The 21334-nt window shown below is 42.0% G+C and overlaps 2 protein-coding genes across 9 annotated transcripts in view; one reads left to right on the forward strand and one right to left on the reverse strand.

Moving 5' to 3' along the window:
• Window positions 1–21334, forward strand: part of ABCG2 (ATP binding cassette subfamily G member 2 (Junior blood group)) — a 140334-nt gene that overhangs the window by 62528 nt on the left and 56472 nt on the right. The window contains exons 1-2 of one of the 8 annotated variants that reach the window (XM_050790461.1): window positions 18764–18782; window positions 19736–19858. The exons of 2 other annotated variants lie outside the window; for them this stretch is intronic. The gene's annotated coding sequence lies outside the window, so the exon portion shown is untranslated. Of the gene's footprint in view, window positions 1–17496; window positions 17915–18062; window positions 18783–19735; window positions 19859–21334 lie in introns of those variants that run through there. 5 more of the 8 variants (XM_050790458.1, XM_050790460.1, XM_050790456.1 and 2 more) reach the window with 5 other exon arrangements.
• On the reverse strand, window positions 13556–14123 carry LOC126954713 (60S ribosomal protein L31-like). Its single transcript, XM_050790515.1, has one exon. The coding sequence runs from the start codon at window positions 14121–14123 to the stop codon at window positions 13800–13802; it is 324 nt and encodes a 107-aa protein (XP_050646472.1). The 3' UTR covers window positions 13556–13799.

Consider the following 21334-nt stretch of genomic DNA (forward strand, 5'->3'; position numbering starts at 1 on the left):
TGTGTGCCTGTAGTCCCAGCGCTCTGGAGGCTGAGGCAGGAGGATGGCTTGAGGCCAGGAGTCTGAGAACAAACAGCCTGGGCAATGTGGTGAGACCCTGTCTTCAAAAAAGTTGTAAAAAAAAAAATTAGCAGGTCATGTTGGCATGCGCTTGTAGTCCCAGCTGCTCTGGAGTCTGAGATGGGAAGCTTCCCTGAATCCAGGAGTTTGAAGCTGCAGTGAGCTATGAATTGTGCCACTGGACTTCAGCCTGGCAGCAGAGAGTGACCCCATCTCTAAAATAAAAAATAAAAATCATAGAAATTAAAACCCTGATAATTGAAATTAAGAATTCAAATGGATAGAAGATTAAACAGGAGGTTAATACAACTGTATAAGGAATTAGTGACCTGGAAAATATACATGAGGAAATTACCCAAGATCCTGCTACAGAGAGATAAAGATGTGGAAAATATGCAAGGATTAGAAAGAAGTTCCATCAGACTGTATACAGTAGTCCGCACTCATCCACAGTTTTGCCTTCTGTGACTTCAGTTACGGGTCCTCAAACTTGGTCCAAATATAGGTGAGTACAATGCAATAAGGTATTTTGAGAAAGAGAGAGAGTCTGGGCACGGTGGCTCATGCCTATAATCTCAGCACTTTTGGAGGCCCAGGTGGGTGGATCGCCTGAGGTCGGGAGTTCGAGACCAGCCTGGCCAACATGGTGAAACTCCATCTCTACTAAAAATACAAAAATTGGCTGGGCGTGGTGGTGGGTGCCTGTAATCCCAGATACTCGGGAGGCTGAGGCAGGAGAATCACTTGAACCCAGGAGGCGGAGGTTGCAGTGAGCAGAGATCATGCCATTGCACTCCAGCCTGGGCAACAACAGCGAAGCTCTATCTCAAAAAAAAAAAAAAAAAAAAAAAAAAAAAACCAAAACTATCTATCTATCTATCTATCTATCTGCCTATCTATCTGCCTATCTATCTATCTACCTATCTATCTATCTTTCATAATAATAATAATCAAACTCCCAAAGGTCAGGGATAAAGAATAAAACCTAAAAGCAGCAAGATAATAGAAACAAGTAACATACAATAGAGGTGCAATACATCTGGCAGCAGACTTTCTGTGGAAACCTTATAGGCAAGGAGAGAGTGACGTGACATTTTCTTTCTTTTTTTTTTGAGACAGATTCTCACTCTGTTGCCCAGGCTGGAATGCAGTGCGTGATCTCGGCTCACCGCAACCTCTGCCTGCTGGGTTCTCCTGCCTCAGCCTCCGGAGTAGCTGGGATTACAGGCGCATGCCACCGTGCCCAACTAATTTTTGTATTTTTAGTAGAGACAGGGTTTCACCATGTTGGCCAGGCTGGTCTCGAACTCCTGACCTCAAGTGATCCGCCCACCTCAGCCTCCCAAAGTGTTGGGATTATAGGCGTGAGTCACTGCGCCCAGCGACACGACATATTTAAAATGCTGAAGGGAAAAATACTCTTACCCTAGAATAGTGTATCTGGCAAAAATATTCTTCAAACAAGAAGGAGACACAAAGACTTTCCCAAATGAAAGCTGTGGGACAACTCAAAAGCTGAGGGATTTCATCAACACTAGACTTGTCCTACAAGAAATGTGAAGGGAATACTTTAATCAGAATGAAAACGACATTAATGAGCAATCAGAACTCATCTGAAGGTACAAAACTCACTGGTAATAGTAAGTCCACAGAAAAATAGACTATTATAACACTGTACCTGTGGTGTGTAAATTCTTATCTGAAGTAGAAAGACTAAATGATAAACCAATAAAAAAGAACAGCGGCAACAACTTTGCAAGACATAGTAAATAAGATATAAATAGAAACAACAAAAAGGTAAAAAGCAATAGGATGAAGTTGAGGCATAGAGTCTTACTAGTTTCCTTTTTGCTTGTTTGTTTCTTTACACAAACAGTGTTAAGGTGTTAGCAGCTTAAAATAATGGGTTATAAGATAGTATTTGCAAGCCTCACAGTAACCCCAAACCCTAAAACATACAACAAATACAAGAAAAATAAAGCAACAAATTAAATCATATCACCAGAGAAAATCACCTTCACTAGAAGGAAGACAGTAAGGAAAGAAAGAAGACCACAAAAAAAAAAAAAAAAAAGAAAAGAAATAATAAAATGGCAGGACTAAGTCCTTACCTACCAATAATAACATTGCATGTAAATGGACCAAATTCTCCAACCAAAAGACATAGAATGGCCGAATGGATTTAAAAAAAATTAAAAAAATTTTTTTTTTTTTTTAAATGGATTAAAAAAAAAAAAAAAGCAAACCTGGCCGGGCGTGGTGGCTCAGGCCTGTAACCCCAGCACTTTGGGAGACCAAGGCGTGTGAATCATCTGAGGTCAGGAGTACGAGACCAGCCTGGCCAACATGACAAAACCCTGTCTCTACTAAAAATACGAAAATTAGCCTGGTGTGGTGGTGGGTGCTTGTAATCCCAGCTACTTGGGAGGTTGAGGCAGGAGAATTGCTTGAACCTGGGAGGTGGAGGTTGCTGTGAGCCAAGATTGCACCATTGCACTCCAGCCTAGTCAACAAGAGTGAAACTCTGTCTCAAACAAAAAGCAAGACCCAATGATCTTGGGAGTATTGCAGTCTCCAGCTATTACTATACTGGGGCCTAGCTCTTTAGCTCTAATAATATTTGCTTTATATATCTGGGTGCACTAGACTCCACTAAAGAAAAGCCTAGACCTGATGACTTAATTGCTGAATTCTATCAACATTTAAAGAAGAACTAATACCAATCCCACTCAAATTATTTCAAAAAATAGGGAATACTTCCAAACTCATTCTGTGAGGCCAGTGTTACCCTGATACCAAAATCAAAGACACATTAAAAAAATGAAACTATAGGGAAACATCTCTGATAAATGAGGACTGATGCAAAGTCCTCAACAAAATATTAGCAAACTGAATTCATAATACATTAAAAAGATCATTCATTATCACCTAGTGGAATTTATCCTAGGGATGCAAGGATGGTTCAACATATGCAAATCAATCATTGTGATACATCATGTTAACAGAATGAAGGACAAAAACCTTATGATTATTTTAATTGATGCTGAAAAAGCATTTGACCACTTTCAATATCCCTTCATAACAAATACCTTTTTAGAAAACTCGGTATAGAAGGAACATACCTCAATATAATGAAAGTCATTTATGACAGACCCACTAGTAACATACTGAACAGGGAGAAACTGAAAGCCTTTTCTCTGAGATCTGGAACACAACAAAGATGTCCACTTTCACCAGTGTTATTCAACATAGCACTGGAAGTCCTAGCTAGAGCAATCAGCCAAGACAAAGAAACAAAGGTCATCCAAGTGGGAAAGAAGTCAAATTATCCTTGTTTGAGATGTGATGATCTTATATTTGGAAAAACCTAAGGACTCCACAAAATAATTATTAGAATTGATAAACCAATAAAGTTGCAGGATACAAAATCAAGATACAAAAATCAGTAGTACTTCTATGTACCAACAGTGAACAATCTGAAAATGAAATCCCACTTACAGTAGTGACAAATAAAATTAAATACCTAGGAATTAACTTAAAGAAGTAAAAGATCTCTACAATGAAAACTATATAACACTGATAAAAGAAATTGAAGAGGACACCAAAAAATGGAAAGATATTTCATGTTCATGGATTGGAAAAACCAATATTATTAAAGCGTTCATAGTACCCCAAATAATCTACATATTCAATTCAATCTCTATCAAAATATCACGACATTCTTCGTTAGAACAGAAAAAACAACCCTAAAATTTATATGGAACCACAAAAGACCCAGAATAGCCAAGCTATCCTCAGCAAAAAGAACAAAATTGGAGGACGTAACATTACCTGACTTCTGATTTTACCACAGAGCTATAGTAACCAATAGAATCATACTGGTATAAAAATAGACATATAGACAAATGGAACAGAATAGAGAACCCAGAAGCAAATCCACACACCTACAGTGAACTCACTTTTGACAAAGGTGCCAAGAACATACACTGAGGAAAAGACCACCTCTTCAACAAATGGTGCTGGGAAAACTGGATATTCATATGCAGAAAAATGAAACTAGACTCCTATCTCTTGCCATGTACAAAATTCAAATCAAAACAGACTAAAGAGTTAAATCTAAGACCTCAAACTATGAAAGTACTCTAAGAAAACACTGGGGAAACTCTCTATGAGATTGGATTCAGCAAAAATTTCCTAAGTGATACCCCACGAGCACTGGCAACCAAAGCAATAATGGACAAATGGGATCATTTCAAGTTAAAAAGCCTCTGCACAGCAAACGAAACAACAGTGTGAAGAGACAACCCACCGAGAGGGAGAAAATATTTGCAAACTATCTAGCTAACAAGGGACTAACATCCAGAGTATATATGGAGCTCAAACAACTCTATAGGAAAAAAAATCTAATGATCTGATTTTAAAATGGACCAAAGATTTGAATAGCCATTTCTCAAAAGAGAATACACAAACGGCAAACAGGCATATGAAGAGGTGCTCAGCATCATTGATTATGAGAGAAGTGCAAATCAAAACTACAATGAGATATCCTCTCACCTCAGTTAAAATGGCTTTATCCAAAAGACAGATAATAACAAATGCTGGCAAGGATGTGGCGAAAAGTGAACCCTTGTACACTGTTGGTGAGGATGTAAATTAGTACAATCACTATGGAGAACATTTTGGAGGCTCCTCAACAAACTGAAAATAGAGGTACCATATGATCCAGCAATCCCATTGCTTGGTATGTACCCCAAAGAAAGGAAATCATTATATCAAACGGATATCTGCATTCCCATGTTTGTTGCAGCATGGTTCACAGTAGCCAAAATTAGGAAGCAACCTAAGTGTTTGTCAACAGATGAAGGGATAAATAAAATGTGGTACATATACATAATGGAGTACTATACAGCCATATAAAAGAATGAGATCCTATTATTTGCAACGACGTAGATGGAACTGGAAATCATGATGCTATGTGAAATAAGCCAAGCACAGAAAGCCAAACATTGCATATTCTCACTCATTTATGGGATCTAAAAATGAAAACAATTGAAATGGAGATAGGGAGTAGGAGGATGGTTATCAGAATCTGGGAAGGGTATTGGGGGGTGGGAAGGAGGTGGGGATGGTTAACGGGTACACAAAAATAGAATGAATAAGAGCTAGTATTTGATAGCACAGTAGGGTTACTATAGTCAATAATAATTTTTTTTTGGCAGGGAGACAAGAGCCTTCCTCTATCCCCCACGCTGGATTGCAGTGGCACCATCTCGGCTCACTACAACCTCCGCCTTCCAAGTTCAAGCAATTCTTATGCCTCAGCTTCCCGAGTAGCTGAGATTACAGGCGTCTGCCACCACACCTAGCTAACTGTTTGTATTTTTAGTAGAGACAGGGTTTCGTCATGTTGGCCAGGCTGGTCTTGCACTCCTGACCTCAGGTGATCCACCCGCCTCGGCCTCCCAAAGTGCTGGGATTACAGGCATGAGCCACCTCGCCCAGCCAATAACAATTTAATTGTACATTTTATAATAATGAAATGCGTATAACTGGATTGTTTATAACACAAAGGATAAAATCCTGAGGAGATGGCTACCCCATTCTCCATGATGTGATGATTATACATTGCGTGCCTGTATAAAACATCTCATGTATGCATAAGTATATACACCTACTGTGTACCCACAAAAATTAAAATTAAGAATTAAAGAAAATAGATTGGCTGATGGCCTTGTCACACACAGTATAATGCTTCTTAGTCTAATATTATGATGACGTAGGGAAGACTAAAATATAGTTCTAGGTGAGATGTTGACATCATATATTAGGTATGCCAACCGGATGTGAAAAAAATGCCAGGTCACTGTATAATGAATCATAAGTTTATTTAATGCTGATTGTACTTTTAACTTTAGTTGCTCCCACAAATAAAGTCTTATCTCTATAGGCAATAAAATATTTATAGTAGTCAGAAATGGATCATATGAAAGGTCAGTCTTTCATGAAACTCTTCTCCATTTTCACAGCAAGGCAGATTCAGGTGAGGGTAGATAGGTTCCTGAATTACATAAGCTCATCTTTATTATTCAGACAACAAATATTTACTGAGTATTCCTTGTGTTCAAGGCACTGAACTAGGTAATATATGGAAATATCCTGAGATGTAAGACATGCTTTCCTATACCTCGTAATTTTCCATTTGTGAAATCCCAAGATTTTCAGACCTTGATGTCAGCTCTAGCTTCTTTGTCTTTTACCTTCAATGTTCTATCAGTCACCAGCTTCTGTAAATTCTTCATTTACAATGTTTCTTTGATGCCTCTTTTCTCAGTTTAAGTCATCTCTTTAGTTCAATCATTTTTTTTTTTTAATTTCCGGACTGATCTCTGCCTTCCCACATCCCCCCATCCATTCTGTACATGAACAGAATAACCTTTCTTTTTCTTTCTTTTTTTTTTTTTTTAACTTTTACTGTAGTTTCAGGGGCATACGTGAAAGGTTGTTGTATAGGTAAACTCGTGTCACAAGGGTTTGTGGTGCAGGTTATTTCATCAACCAGGTATTAATCCTAGTACCCAAGTTATTTTCTCTGCATCTCTCCCTCCTCCCAACCTGTGCCCTCTAGTAGACCCCAGTGTCTGTTGTATCCTTCTTTGTGTTCATGAGTTCTCATCCTTTAGCTCCCATTTATAAGTGAGAACATGTGACACTTGGTTTTCTGCTCCTGCGTTAGTTTACTAAGGATAATAGTCTCCAGCTTCTTCTATGTTCCTGTAAGACATGATCTCATTCTTTTTTACGGCTGCATAGTATTCCATGGTGTATATATCTTACACCCTCATGGTATATACATATACACCAGTGCATTTTCTTTATCCCATCTGCTAATTATGGGCATTTATGTTGATAAGATTAACCTTTCTAAAACATTACGTTTATAACTGAAAGAGGAGCCGGTTGCTCATTGCCTGTGGAATGAAGACAAAATAACAAGAGTGAGGTATGATAAAGAGTGAATTTTGTTATCCATTGCCGGCAAGGAGGAAAGCGGTCAGAATACGTTACAAAAATGTCCACTTTCCAATTTGTGGAGAGAAGGCAGGGGTTTCAGAAGAGGGGCTCTGAATGCAGGAGAGGCAAGGGGGCTAGTAGGTGCCAGGTGACGTGGGCTTGCCCCAGTAGCTTATCTTGAATTATTGTTCCATCTGGTGAAGGGGCCAGCACCTTCGTGGGCTCATCCAAGCTACAAATCAATCCCAGTCCGTCGTGCAGTCAATATCTAGCTGGGAGTGAACTCTGGCCTAGAAGTAATCTCCGGCTGGGGAGAGAATCCCAGAAGTGCCTGTTTTTGTGTCAGGATTAGGCCCCTGAACATTCTAAAGAAATATATGACCAGATAAGTGAGTATGATGTGAGCTTAACTAGCATCCAGGTAAATAAATGTGCATAAGGCATGGGAGCATAAGGTGGGAAAGGGGAGGGAATAGAGTGTTAAAACACATTCAAAGGCGTATTTCAAGACAACAGAAAACACATGTGTGGTTCGTCTCAAAGCTGTGTCTGGAGACTGGCGAGAAAGGAGGAAAGAAAAAAAAGTTTAAAAATGCAGCTTTTTTGTTTGTTTGTTTGTTTTTGAGACAGAGTCTCACTCTGCTACTCAGGCTGGAGTACAGTGGCACAACTTGGCTCACCGCAACCTTCGCCTTCCGGGTTCAAGCAATTCTCCTGCCTCAGCCTCCCGAGTAGCTGGGACTACAGGTGCATGCTACCATGCCCGGCTAATTTTTGTATTTTTATTAGAGACAGGGTTTCACCATGTTGGCCAGGCTGGTCTCGAACTCCTGACCTCAGGTGATCCACTATCCTCGGCCTACTCAAAGTGCTGGGAATACAGGCGTGAGCCACTGTGCCTGGACCTGTGTCTTGTTTCTCTTCTTTAGTGCCAAACATGGGACCTAATGTAAGGGAGCCCTCAAAACAACATTGCTTAATGAGGGGTTGGATGACATCTGCTTGAGGGAGAAATGGAATCATCGTTTACTTATTTACTTTCTTCTACAATATTGATCGTCTTGCTATTTTTCTGTTTTGTTTGTGCTGTTTGGAGCATAATCAAAGGGAGAAAGTAGTTTCACATTTTGGGCCTCCATTTAGCCATACTTGTGGATGATGGGTTTAACTGACCATTAGAACTCTTTTCCAATCTAACACTTTAGGGTGTATTGCCAAACTGGAAAGTACCCAAAGGCCCATCAAGAGTAGATAAATAAATTATATTGTATTCACACAGTGGAATCCTGCATAAAGATAAGAATGAATATGGCTTTGTGACTTGCAAAATATATAAATTTCATGCAGATAATATTCAATGAAAGAAGTCAGTCTCAAAATGGTAACTACTTGCTTGGTTGGGCATGATGGCTCATGCCTGTAATGCCAGCACTTTGGGAGGCCAAGGCGGGTGGATCATGAGGTCAGGAGTTCCAGACCAGCCTGGTCAATGTGGTGAAACACCATCTCTACTAAAAATACAAAAATTAGCCAGGCATGGTGGTGCATGCCTGTAATCCCAGCTACTCAGGAGGCGGAGGCAGGAGAATCGCTTGAACCCAGGAGGCCATGGCTGCAATAACCTGAGACTGTGTCACTCCACTCTAGCCTGGGTGACAGAGGGAGACCCTCTCTCTCAAAAAAAATAATAATAATAATAATAACTACTTCATTTATATACAGTTTTAAACAGACACAACTAATATATAATGATAGAAGTCAGAAAGAATGGGATGACCTTTGGGAGGGATGACCTTTAATGGTAATAGATGTTACCTTTGGAAGGGCTGGAGCTTGAGGGAGGCTTATGTGGCATTGCTAGTACACTTTTTTTTTTTTTTTTTAATCTGAGTGATAGGTATACAGGTGTGTTCACTTCATAAATATATATCAAGCTGTCCACTTAGATTTCCTGTACTTTTTTGGTACGGATGTTATACTTCCCTACAAAATTTAGTTAAACAAAAGACTTTTATAGGTACTGAAATGTAGTTTGGTGAATTCTTAACATTTAACCTTTTAGCCTATCTGCAGAGAAAACTGTTATATACTCTACTGTACTTTCTGACCCTGCAGGTTAATTATCAATACCTAGGGGTTTTTTCTTTATTTCAGTGCAATCTAATTTTTAGAAGTGAACTTTATAACCAAATAAACTTTAAACTTTATAACCAAATGAACCTTTTTTTTTTTTTTTTTTTTTTTTTTTTTTTTTTTTTTTTTTTTGAGAGGAAGTCTACCTCTGTCACCAGGGTGGAGTGCAGTGGTGTGATCCCAGCTCACTGCAACCTCTGCCTCCTGGGTTCAGGCGATTCTCCTGCCTCAGCCTCTTGAGTAGCTGGGACTACAGGTGCATGCCACCACGTCCAGCTAATTTTTGTATTTTTAGTAGAGATGGGGTTTCAGCATGTTGGCCAGGATGGTCTCGATCTCCTGACCTCGTGATCCACCTGCCTCGGCCTCCCAAAGGGCTGGGATTACAGGTGTGAGCCACTGCACCTGGCCCCAAATAAACTTTATAACCAAATGAATTACTTCTTAATTGGTCTCTTATCTGCTATATACAGCAAGTTATACGAACCAAGGTGCTCTGGCTCCAGCATCTGGGCTCTTACTACCCCCATGATCCCCTGCCCCCTCCCCCATGCTGTCTCTCTCTGTGTAAAACCCACCTTCTGTTCACTTTCCATGTCTAAAAGACTTTGACACCTGCTTTTTGACCTTTCTCATCTCTCCAAGATTATTGCTATCTTGGTTAACTTCTGTGTTTATTTTGATGATCATCCCATCACCCTAGCTTCTGTGCTCTCTGATCTCAACTCCATCTCCAGAATTGGCAGAATTCTAAAGATCTCCCTCTCCCCTAACCCCTACAATTCTAGTTCATTGCCTGGTTATTTCATCAAACACTAATCCAGGTACTGATCTGAAGGATTTTGAAGATATAACTAAAATCCTAAGTCAGTTGACTGTAAAATACCAAGATTGTAAAGGTAGACCTGATTTAATCATATAAGCCCTTTAAAAGGCAGAAAGAGCCTGGGCATGGTGGCTCACGCCTGTAATCCCAGCACTTTTGGGAGGCCAAGGTGGGTGGATCACCTGAGGTCAGGAGTTTGAAACCAGCCTGGCCAATATGGTGAAACCCCGTCTCCACTAAAAATAACAAAAATTAGCTGGGCATGGTGACACATGCCTATAGTCCCAGCTACTCAGGAGGCTGAGGCAGGATAATTGCTTGAGCCTGGGAGGCGAAGGTTGCAGTGAGCCGAGATCATGCCACTGCACTCCAGCCTGGGAAAAAGAGCGAGACTCAAACTGTTTTGAAAGTGGAGGGGCCACATGAGAAGAAATGCAGGCAGCCAAGAGGAGCTGAGGGTGCCCCTGGTTGACATTCAGCAAGGACACAGGAAACTCAGTCCTGGAACCAAAAAGAAATGGATTCTGCCAATAACCTGACTCTGCTTGGTTCTTTAGAGAAGAGCGTCCAGCTAAGAGTTCAGCTGGCGGACACTTTGACTTGGCCTCATGATACCCTGAGCAGAGTCTAGACTTCTGACCTCCACAACTGGGAGATAATAAATGGGTATTGTTTTAAGACAATAACTTGATGGTAATTTGTTACTCTAGCAATAGAAAACAAATACACTTCCCTTCCACTTCCATAACTTCACTCTTGTGTTCAAACCGTGGGACCTTATCAAAACCTGGAATGTGAATATTAAATGCCAGCATCCCACTCAGTGACCTGATCCTCCTGTTTCAGCTCTTGCCATCTCCATGTGACCCCTCCATGTACTTTCTTTCTCCCTACCTATTCCTGGTTTCGCTTTCCTATGACGGTGAATCACTTCACTCACACGACTCCTTTGCTTCATCTTTCCATTGCCTTACCCACCCAACAAAACCGTACCCTAACCCTTTACCTTTACATCTTTGTGAATGAGAAAGCCATGCCCATTTGCAGCTTTCAAACCACTGTTTAGAGTCCCATCCCAAGTAGTAGGGGCCTTGGTGTTGCTGTGCAGTCTCTGTCTCATATTAGTGTTGGGAGAAAAAACTTCCTCTGCCAACGTAGGTCCAGTGCTTGGGGGCCTGTAAATTAACTGGCAATCGATGGATGAACAGGAGAATAGACAAGGTTTATTTACACTTATTCAGGTGAAGAGACTCTCTGTACAGTTAGGGATGAGAGTTTATATGCCAATAATATGGGAAAAGAGAGGAGGAAAGGGATCTATGGGAAAACAAATATGCTTTTATGGAAAGACAAATGGGCTTTTAGGGAAAGAAATGATGGTATGACAATTTGTGATATGTTCAGTTATGCAATTTGTCATTCAGGTGCAAGTGGTCTCCTTCCTGGCAGTGGAGTTTTCTTCCAGGCAGTAAAGTCTCCTTATTGGCAGTGAAGCTCCCCAAGAGGGAATTTATGGCAGCTTCACTCTCTGAAAGCTCTGCCTTTAGTCAAATAAGGGAAGCTCCAGAAAGGCTTCTTTCTGTATCTTAAATGTTTCAGTTTAAAACACTCTTCATACCAACTCAATGGGTGCCAGTGGGTCCCTCCATTAGCATCCTCTTCCATTTCCTTGGGGCCGTGTGGTGAGCAGAAAAATGACCTCTCAAAGGTGTCCATGTCTTATTCCCCAGAATGTGAATGATAGGTTACTTAGCGAAGGAGAATTAAGGTTCCAGATGAAATGAAGATTGTTAATCAAATGACTTTCTTTTGTTGTTTGAGATGGAGTCTCGCTCTGTTGCCCAGGCTGGAGTGCAATGGCACAGTCTTGCCTCACGATAACGTCTGCCTCCCCGGTTCAAGTGATCTCCTGCATCAGCCTCCCAAGTAGCTGGGACTACAGGCTCATGCCACCATGCCCGCTTGATTTTTGTATTTTTTGCAGAGACGGGGTTTCACGTTGGCCAGGCTGGTCTTGAACTTCTGACCTCGTAATCTACCCGCCTTGGCCTCCCAAAGTGCTAGGATTATAGGTGTAAGCCTGCCCAAATGACTGTACCTGGCCTAAATAACTTTAAAATAGGGAGATTATCCTGGCTTATCCAGTGGGCCTATTGTAATAACAAGGGTCCTTAAAGGTGGAAGAGGGAGGCAGAAGAAAATCAAAGACGTGATGACAGAAGCAGGGTCACAGAGCTGCTATACTGCTGGCTTTGCAGATGGAGAAAGGGGCCAAGAGCCCAGGAATGCCCGTGGCCTCTACAAGATGGAAAAGGTTCCAGAAAGGAACACAGACCTGCCGACATTTTGATTTTAGACCACTAGACCCATTTTAGACTTCTGACCCGTAGAAATGTAATATACTGGTGTTGTCTTAAACCACTAAGTTTGTGGCAATTTGTTATGGCAGCAATAGAAAACTAATACAAGCCTATTCAAATATTCATCATTTTCCCAAATCCTGAATCAGGCATTCACACCCATACCCTCAGCACATCCATCAACTTCAGAGAGAAAGTATAGTTATGGGCCAGATATTTATTTCAATTTTCTGTAATTAAAGCTTTTACCTCAGCCAGGTGTGGTGGCTCACACTTGTAATCCCAGCACTTTGGGAGTCCGAGGCAGGCAGATCCCTTTGAGGCCAGGAGTTCAAGACCAGCCTAGGTAACATGGTGTGACCCCGTCTCTACTACAAATACAAAAGTTAGCCAAACATGGTGGTGTGTGCCTGTAATCCCATCTACTTGGGAGGCTGCGGCAGGAGAATTGCTTGAACCCAGGAGGTGGAGGTCGTGGTGAGTTGAGATTGTGCCACTGCACTCCAGCCTGGGCAATAGGGTGAGACTCTGTCTCAAAAACAAAAAACAACAACAACAAAAAATCCATTTACCTCCATGAGGATACATCCAACTTCCTTCCCTTTTGTGACAATTTTTTGAAAAGTTTCTGTATTAGTATGTTCTTACACTGCTAATAAAGACATACCTGAGACTGGGTAATTTATAAAGGAAAGAGGTTAATTGACTTACAGTTCGGCCTGGCTAAGGAGGCCTCAGGAAAGTTACAGTCGTGGCAGAAGGGGAAGCAAACACATTCTTCTTTACATGGTGGCAGGAAGGAGAAGTGCCGAGCAAAAGGGGAAAAGCCCCTTATGAAACCATTAGATCTCATGAGAACTCACTATCACAGCAGCATAGGAGTAATCACCCTATGATTCAATTACCTCCCACCAGGTCCCTCCTGCCACACGTGGGGATTATGGGAACGACAATTCAATTTGTGCTGGGAGCCATGGCTCATGCCTGTAATCCTAGTACTTTGGGAGGCCGAGGTGGTGGATCACCTGAGGTCAAGAGTTCGAGACCAGCCTGGCCAACATGGTAAAACCCTGTCTCTACTAAAGATACAAAAATTAGTTGGGCATGGGGGCACGTGCTTGTAAGCCCAGTTACTCAGGAGGCTGAGGCAGTAGAATCACTTGAACCCACGAGGCAGAGGTTGCAGTGAGCTGGGATCACGCCACTGCACTCTAGCCTGGGTGACACAGCAAGACTGCATCTCAAAAAAAAAGATGAGATTTGGGTAGGGACACAGCAAAACCATATCAACTTCCATATATATATAGGCAATTTTATAACTTATTTGATGTATATGATGCTCAGTGGTTAGTTCTCATCCACATTGACTGTCTGTAGATTTTTGAAAATGGTAACAGGTATATAAGTAATCAGATATATACCAAATTATAGAGATTGTTTGGTGAATCTTTAGCCTCATTACATTTTCTGAACAACTGTACACAGATGCGGTATGGAACATTCCTTATTCCTTTGGCCCAGACAGTTTTGTTGAACCTGGTATTAATGCACACATCTGGAGTTCCCATCTCCTTCATGGCAAATTTTCGGATCTCTCTGAGTGCCCCAGGGGCACACTTCTTGAAGCCCACTCTGTGAATGCGTTTGTGAATGCTGATGATGTATTCTTGGGTCACTACGTCATTTATGGCAGAACAGCCTTTCTTCTTGCCACTTTTCTTTGCAGGAGCCATTCTGCCTGGCCCAATTTGGAAAGGAAGAGCATGAGGGATTCTAAAGTTTCCTTTTCTTTTCTAATTCTAATTCCTCTGGATCCCATTTTCATTATGCTTCCTAAGGGACCTGATACTACCAACAACTCTTTCTTTCTTTATGGCTTGTCCTCTTGGCATGCACACATGTTCTAGTCTGTCTAATTCAAACCACGTGAATATTTTCTCTGAACCCTAAGATAGCCTCTACCTATATTCCTTTCTCTCACCTTCCTTTTATACTGAAATCTTTAGAAAGAGTTGTTTAAACTGTTTCCATTATTTTATTTACAATAACTGTTTGCACCATTATAGACTGAACTTTCTCTTGCCAAATTAGTCAAAAGCCTGACAGCTGTGAGCCGGGCTGTGGGAGAATACTGTGCACATAGCCTCTCGGCCACTGTTTTTTTATTTTCTTAACTTGGAGTGGTAATGAAAATAGATATACTCGGACAGAATACATCTGTTATATATGTAACCCAAATACCCCCAGGCCCATGGGGAATCCTGTCTGAAACCTGATCTTGCCAGGGGAAAATTGACCATTTTGGAGTTCACCTTTGGAGTAAGCACTAAGAAATGTAGCATACTGGGGCCTTACCAGCATTTTGCAACTGGTGCACAGGCATTCAGCAGGAGTCCCAATATGGGGCTCTATAAATACTGGGCAGTGACTCTTGTCTGGTAAAGTAAAAGAAAGGTCATGTGGTGGAGGGCAGAGGGCAATGGCTTGGAAGGCTGTGAGTCATTTAACCTTTAACCTTGTGCAAATCAGTCCGCTTTGCATTGGTGATTTATCTGTAAAATGAGGAAAGTCATCTAACATCTGACCTAAAGAGGAAGGTCCTTTTTCTCTAAAATTCTATGGCTAGCTCCAAAAACAATGCTAACTTACAAGTTAAAATGACTTATTTCTATACAATGCAATACATTTATAAAATGCTGGCTTTAATCTGAACTTATCAAATAGAATTTGATAAAGTATTAGGATGAGGTTAGGAACTAATATAACTTTAATTTTTATTTAATTTTCCACTGCCTCCCAATATAACTTTATTTAGCAAATAAACCTACCTATAAATATGAAACATCACAATCTAAAATATTTTTAAAATTAGACTAAAAGTAAGGAAGAATTTTTTATAGGTTTAGTCCTATTTCAAGTGAGGATATGACTCTAAGTATTGCCATGTGTCTTTATATGTTTATTTTATCAGTTCATTTTACTTTTAAACAAAATCCATTTTTTTGTTATAAAATTTATAATTTTCTAAATTTGTTACATTAAATTTAGAAACTTATACTAAAATACAAGATAAAAGACATTCCATGTTACTACCTAGAACAAATGAACACTTTCCTGCTATTTTCTTTCTTTTTTTTTTTTAAAGTGGGGTCTCACTCTGATCATGGTTCACTGCAGCCTTGAACCCCTGGGCTCAAGCAATCCTTCCACCTCAGTCCCCCAAATAGCTAGGTCCACAGGTATGTGCCATCACATCCAGCTAAGTTTTTAAAATTTTTTTGTAGAGACAAGGACTCCCTGTGTTGCCTAGGCTGGTCTCGAATTCTTGGGCTCAAGCAGTCCTCTGGTCTCCTCCCAAAGTGCTGGGATTACAGGTGTGAGCCACCACACCCAGTGTAATTAAAATTTTTTTTTTTTTTAAATAGAGATAGGGTCTCACTCTGTTGCCCAGGCTGGTCTTGAACACCTGGGCTAAAGCAATTATTTCGCCTCTGCCTCCCAAAGTGTTGGGATTACAGGAGTGAGCTGCCACTCCTTGCCCAGCAATTTTCTATGTATAGGTTTTTTTTGTTTGTTTTCTTGACATGGAGTCTTGCGTTGTCACCCAGTGACAGGCATTGGCATGATCTTGGCAGTGGCATGATCTTGGCTCACTGCAGCCTCCACCTCCCTGGCTCCAGCGATCCTCCTGCCTCAGCCTCCTAGGTAGCTGGGATTACAGGCATGTGCCACCATGCCCAGCTAATTTTTTTTTTTTTTTTTTTTTTGAGACAGTCTCGCTCTGCTGCTCAGGCTGGAGTGCAGTGGCGCGATCTCGGCTCACCGCAAGCTCCGCCTCCCGGGTTCACGCCATTGTCCAGCCTCAGCCTCCTGAGTAGCTGGGACTACAGGCGCCCGCCATCACGCCCGGCTAATTTGTGTGTGTGTGTGTTTTTAGTAGAGGCGGGGTTTCACCGTGTTAGCCAGGATGATCTCGATCTTCTGACCTCAGGTGATCTGCCCGACTGGGCCTCCCAAAGTTCTAGGATTACAGGCGTGAGCCACAGCGCCCGGTCTAATTTTTGTATTTTTAGTAGAGAAGGGTTTCACCGTGTTGGCCAGGCTGGTCTCGAACTCCTGACATCAGGTGACCACACGCCTCGGCTTCCCAAAGTGCTAGGATTACAGGCGTGAGCCACCGTGCCTGGTCTCTATGTACAGGGTTTTGATTTGTTTTTATTTTGCATAATTACAAAATGCTATATTCAACTAAGTATCCGTTTTTAAAAATGTGCACAGCAGTTTCATGTGTGTTTCCTCCATTTTTGTTCAGTCGCCTCCTGTAGGGCCTTCAGATCTTGCTTGAAATGTTTTCATTTTTTCTGGTATCATACAATTTTATTCTTTTCACTTATCTGGTTGAACTAAAAAGAAAATTAAAATAAAATTTATTCTTTGGAGATTTTTCAGTTTTTGCACACAGTCCTTAACTGCCAGGTCTGAAAACTTTATCTTCGTTTTTTTTTTTTTTTTTTTCTTGAGACAGTCTCCCTCTGTGGCCCAGGCCGGAGTGCAGTGGTGGGATCTCGGGTCATTGCATCCCCTGCCTCCTATGTTCAAGCGCTTCTCTTTCCTTAGCCTCGCCAGTAGCTGGAATTACAGCCTCGCCACCACACCCAGATAACTTTTGTATTTTTAGTAGAGGCAGGGTTTCACCACGTTGGCCAGGCTGGTCTCGAACTCCTGGCCTCAAGCGATCTGCCTGTGTCAGCCTCCCAAAGTGCTGGGATTACAGGAATGAGCCGCCGCGCTGGCCTTAATTTTGTCTTAAAATGAAGTATGACTAATATATATTTCTATATGGGTCTTTAAGGGTCTTGAAACTGACAGAAATTAATTCAAAAGAATAATTTTACCCAAATGTTTGGGCGCACCAAAGCATGCGGTATGGTATTTTTAAATTTTTTTAAAAAAATTACGTAGAGTCAATTTTCTTATATAGACTTCCTAGCTAAAACTTTCCTGCATTGAGTGAACCATTAATAGTTATTCCTAGTGTTGATTTAAACAACTTAAATGATATTATGATTTTTGTTTGTAAATGCAAACCAGGAAATATGTGCATGCAGGTACTAATTTCCTAGGGCAGACGCAGCAGATGTTGGGATGGCTACACTCACACAGCCTGATGGCCCGTTTCCTGAACATATGCAATCACTTTCCAGCCTTTCCACACCATCAGAATATTGCACAGAAGTATGTCAGTCACAGGAGTATAAAGAATAACATTTAAACTATGGTAATATTTTCATTCAGTAAGTTTCTCCCCTTTGCCTCCCCGGGTTAGATTCAGTCCCTGACCTGATTTTTTAAGGCCCTGGGGCGCAAGCATCCACTTTCTCAGAAGCCCATTCACCAGAAACCACCCATTTAACTTGCTCTGGGGGCGAGCAGCGCTTGTGACTGGACAACCTGTGTGTCAGCGTCCCCGGTGCTTCGGCGCTCCGGCCAGTGGCGGCGACCAAACCCATCTAGGTCAGACGAGGTATTGATCAGCCCGAAGAGCGCCCGGTGATTCTCGTAGTTAAATCACCCCGGTCCATTCGTTCGATCTCGGAGGCGGGAGTGTTTGGCTTTTCCCTGCGTGTCCCGGCAGGGTGACCCTAGCCCCGCGGGAGGGCGGTGGTTCCCGTCCAGCTGGCGGCTCAGCGCCGCGGGATACGTGGGCGCTTTCAGCCGGGTCCCAGGGCGCTTATCGCGGCCCGGCAGACTGGACCGCGCCTCATCCCCGCCCGCGAACCCCGACCCAGGGAAACCCAGGGCGCTAGGGAGGGGCCGCAGCGCTCAGCTCTGGCCCTCCATAGCCCGAGGCGCGGGATAGGAAGTTCGCGTCTGCACTGCCTGAGCTCGTTCTCTCGAGGTCCGGGTCTCCCGAGGCCGCCAACCGCCGGCTGCTATCGTGACCTGGAGCTGCAGCGCCTCCAGCGCCGGCCGCCGCGCTACGGGAGCGCTGAGGCCCACCGGGTGTGGTCCGGCGAAGGGGTTGTGCAGCGCGCGGGCTGTGTGCTGTGCCCACACAAACGGTTCCGGGCGTGCAGAAGGGAAAAGGCAGTGCCCGCCACTCCCACTGAGATTGAGAGACGCGGCAAGGAGGCAGCCTGGAGAGGAGCTGGGGAGGATTTGGCAACGCACCGTGCCGATGCTCGGTGGCCTTGTTAAGCGGAAACTGCTGCTTTAGGGTTTGTTTCGAAGGTCGGGCTGACTCATCCCAACATTTACATCAATAAGTGTTAAAGCTCTGCCTCTGAGCCCGCACATCCTGAGATCCTGAGCCCTTGGTTAAGACCGAGCTCTATTAAGCGGAGTGAGTAAATGGTAAAAGCCAATTGCGCTTAGAGTGTGTGTCTGGAAAGGTGGGTAGGCGTTGTATATATGTATTTGTTGGAAAATAGATAACCGTTGAAACGAGATGACTGAGTTTTTTAGCCTCTCACAGTTTCATTTGAAAGTAGGTATGCAGTTTAAAACTGATAATTCAAAGTGGTTTTTCAGAAAATGATGCTCTGGTGCAAACTGATTCCGGCTCTCATAGTGTGTTAAGTGTGGGTTGGTAAAACTCTTGGCCTTCCTCCAAATGTATGAAGCTAAAGTTGATATTGGAAGGATAAAAACCTACTGAGCACGGAAGTTACTACAGGGAGAGGAAACATTTGTTAATGCTAATATTTTAAAGGAGTAGACCAATATATTGTCATTTACCTATTCCCTTTATCTTCTGGGAATAGGTAAATGACAAATTATTGCTCAATCCCTTTAAAGCTTTGGATGGTTTGCTAAAGAATTATGGAACTCCTTTTTGTAATTTTCTGTGGATAGATGAGTGTTCTTACTCCCCTCTCAGTCCTAGAGATATCCCCTAAAGCTTGGTTTTTAGGAGGATCTTACGACTCTCTTATTATTTGAATTTCAGCTAGTCATAAATAAATATAACAGAGTAGTAAGGAAGAGATGTTTTTGATTTATATTCTTTACAAAACAGTGCTTTCAGAGTACGCTTTGACTGGATTATATAGATCTTGGTGAGGAAGGTTTCAGCGACAAAGATGGCATGTTAAGTCTATATGCTTCTGTTATAAACATTGAAAGATGTTGATTATTTTAGTATTTATCTTATAATAACTTTTAATTGTGAAATAATTTGAGAGTTACTGAAAATCTGCAAAAAATAGTACAGAGAGTTCCCATAATATCATGCATAACAAGGGCCAAAACTAGTAACATGGGCCTGCCACTATAATACAATAAACTAAACTACAGGCTTTATTTGGATTTCACTTGTCTTTCCACTGTCTTTTTTTTTGCCCAGGATCCAATCGATGATCTCACTTTGCATTTAACTGCTAAATATCCTTAATTTTCTCTGATCTGTGACAGTTCCTCAGCCTTTCATTGTTTTTTCATGGACCTTGACACTAGTGAAGAAGACCCGGTCAGTTAATTTGTAGAATGCCCCTCAATTTGTATTTGTTTGATGTTTACTGTCATGTTTAGATGAATATTCTACATTTTGGGGAAAAATGTCAGAGAAGTAAAGTTTCCATCTCAGTATGTCATATTCGGTACATGATGTCAATACTTTTTTTTTTTTTTGAGACTGAATCATGCTTTATTGCCCAGACTGGAGTTCAGTGGCTCGATCTCGGCTCACTGCAACCTTTGCCTCCCAGGTTCCAGTGATTCTCCTGCCTCAGCCTCCTGAGTAGCTGGGATTACAGGTGCCTGCCACCACACCCGGCTAATTTTTTTATTTTTTTAGTAGAGATGGGTTTCATGTGGGCCAGGCTGGACTCAAACTCCTGACCTCTAGTGATCCTCATGCCTTGGCCTCCCAAAGTGCTGGGATTACAGGCATGAGCCACCGTGCCCTAGCCGATACTTCTTATTACCTATGATGTTAATCTGTTTGCCAGGTTCCCTTTGTATTTGAGATCTTGGGAGAGAAACTTGAACTACCATTTCTCCTTAAACTTTTATTCATTAATTTAAGCATCCATTTGTGGAACATGTTGTTTAGTTTTTTTTTTTTTTTTTCCCCAATGGTTAAACAAAACCCCTATTTTCTTTCTTCTACGTGTTTTTTTTTTTTTTTTTTTTTTTTTTGAGATGGAGTCTCACTTTGTCACCCGGGCTGGAGTGCAGTGGCACGATTTAGGCTCACTGCAACTTCTGTCTCCCTGGGTTCAGCAATTCTCCTGCCTCAGCCTTCCAAGTGGCTGGGATTACAGGCACAAGTCACCATGCCTGGCTAATTTTTGTATTTTTAGTAGAAACGGGGTTTCCCCATATTGGCCAGGCTGGTCTCGAACTCCTGACCTGGTGATCCACCCGCCTCAGCCTCCCAAAGTGTTGGGATTACAGGCGTGAGCCACTGTGCCCAGCCCTTCTACATTTTCTAATTAAAATTCCCTTCTGTAGGGAAGAGTTGACCCTTCTCTCCTGTTCATTGATTCAGTTATTTGTATCAGTACGGGCTCATGGATATTTGTTTTGTTATATGGCTTATAATCCAATATTATCAGTGTTTAATCTGCTGCTCAAATTGTTCTGGCTTTCACCACTCGGACTTGCTTTTTCTTTCTTCTTCTTCTTTTTTTTTTTTTTTTTTTTGAGATGGAGTCTTTGTTGCCCAGACTGGAGTGTAGTGGCATGATCTTGACTCATTGCACCCTCCGTCTCCCAGGCTCTAGCGATTCTTGTGCCTCAGCCTACCAAGTAGCTGGGATTACAGGTATGTAACACCACACCTGGCTACTTTTTGTGTTTTTCAGTAGAGACGGGGTTTTCCATCTGGTCAGGCTGGTCTCAAACTCCTAGCCTCAAGTGATCTGCCCGCTTCAGCCTCCCAAAGTGCTGGGATTACAGGTGTGAGCCACCATGCCCGGAGTCTTTTTCTTTTTTAATGCAT

This window comes from Macaca thibetana, chromosome 5, assembly GCF_024542745.1.
Source record: "Macaca thibetana thibetana isolate TM-01 chromosome 5, ASM2454274v1, whole genome shotgun sequence".
NCBI classification, from domain to species: Eukaryota; Metazoa; Chordata; class Mammalia; order Primates; family Cercopithecidae; genus Macaca; species Macaca thibetana.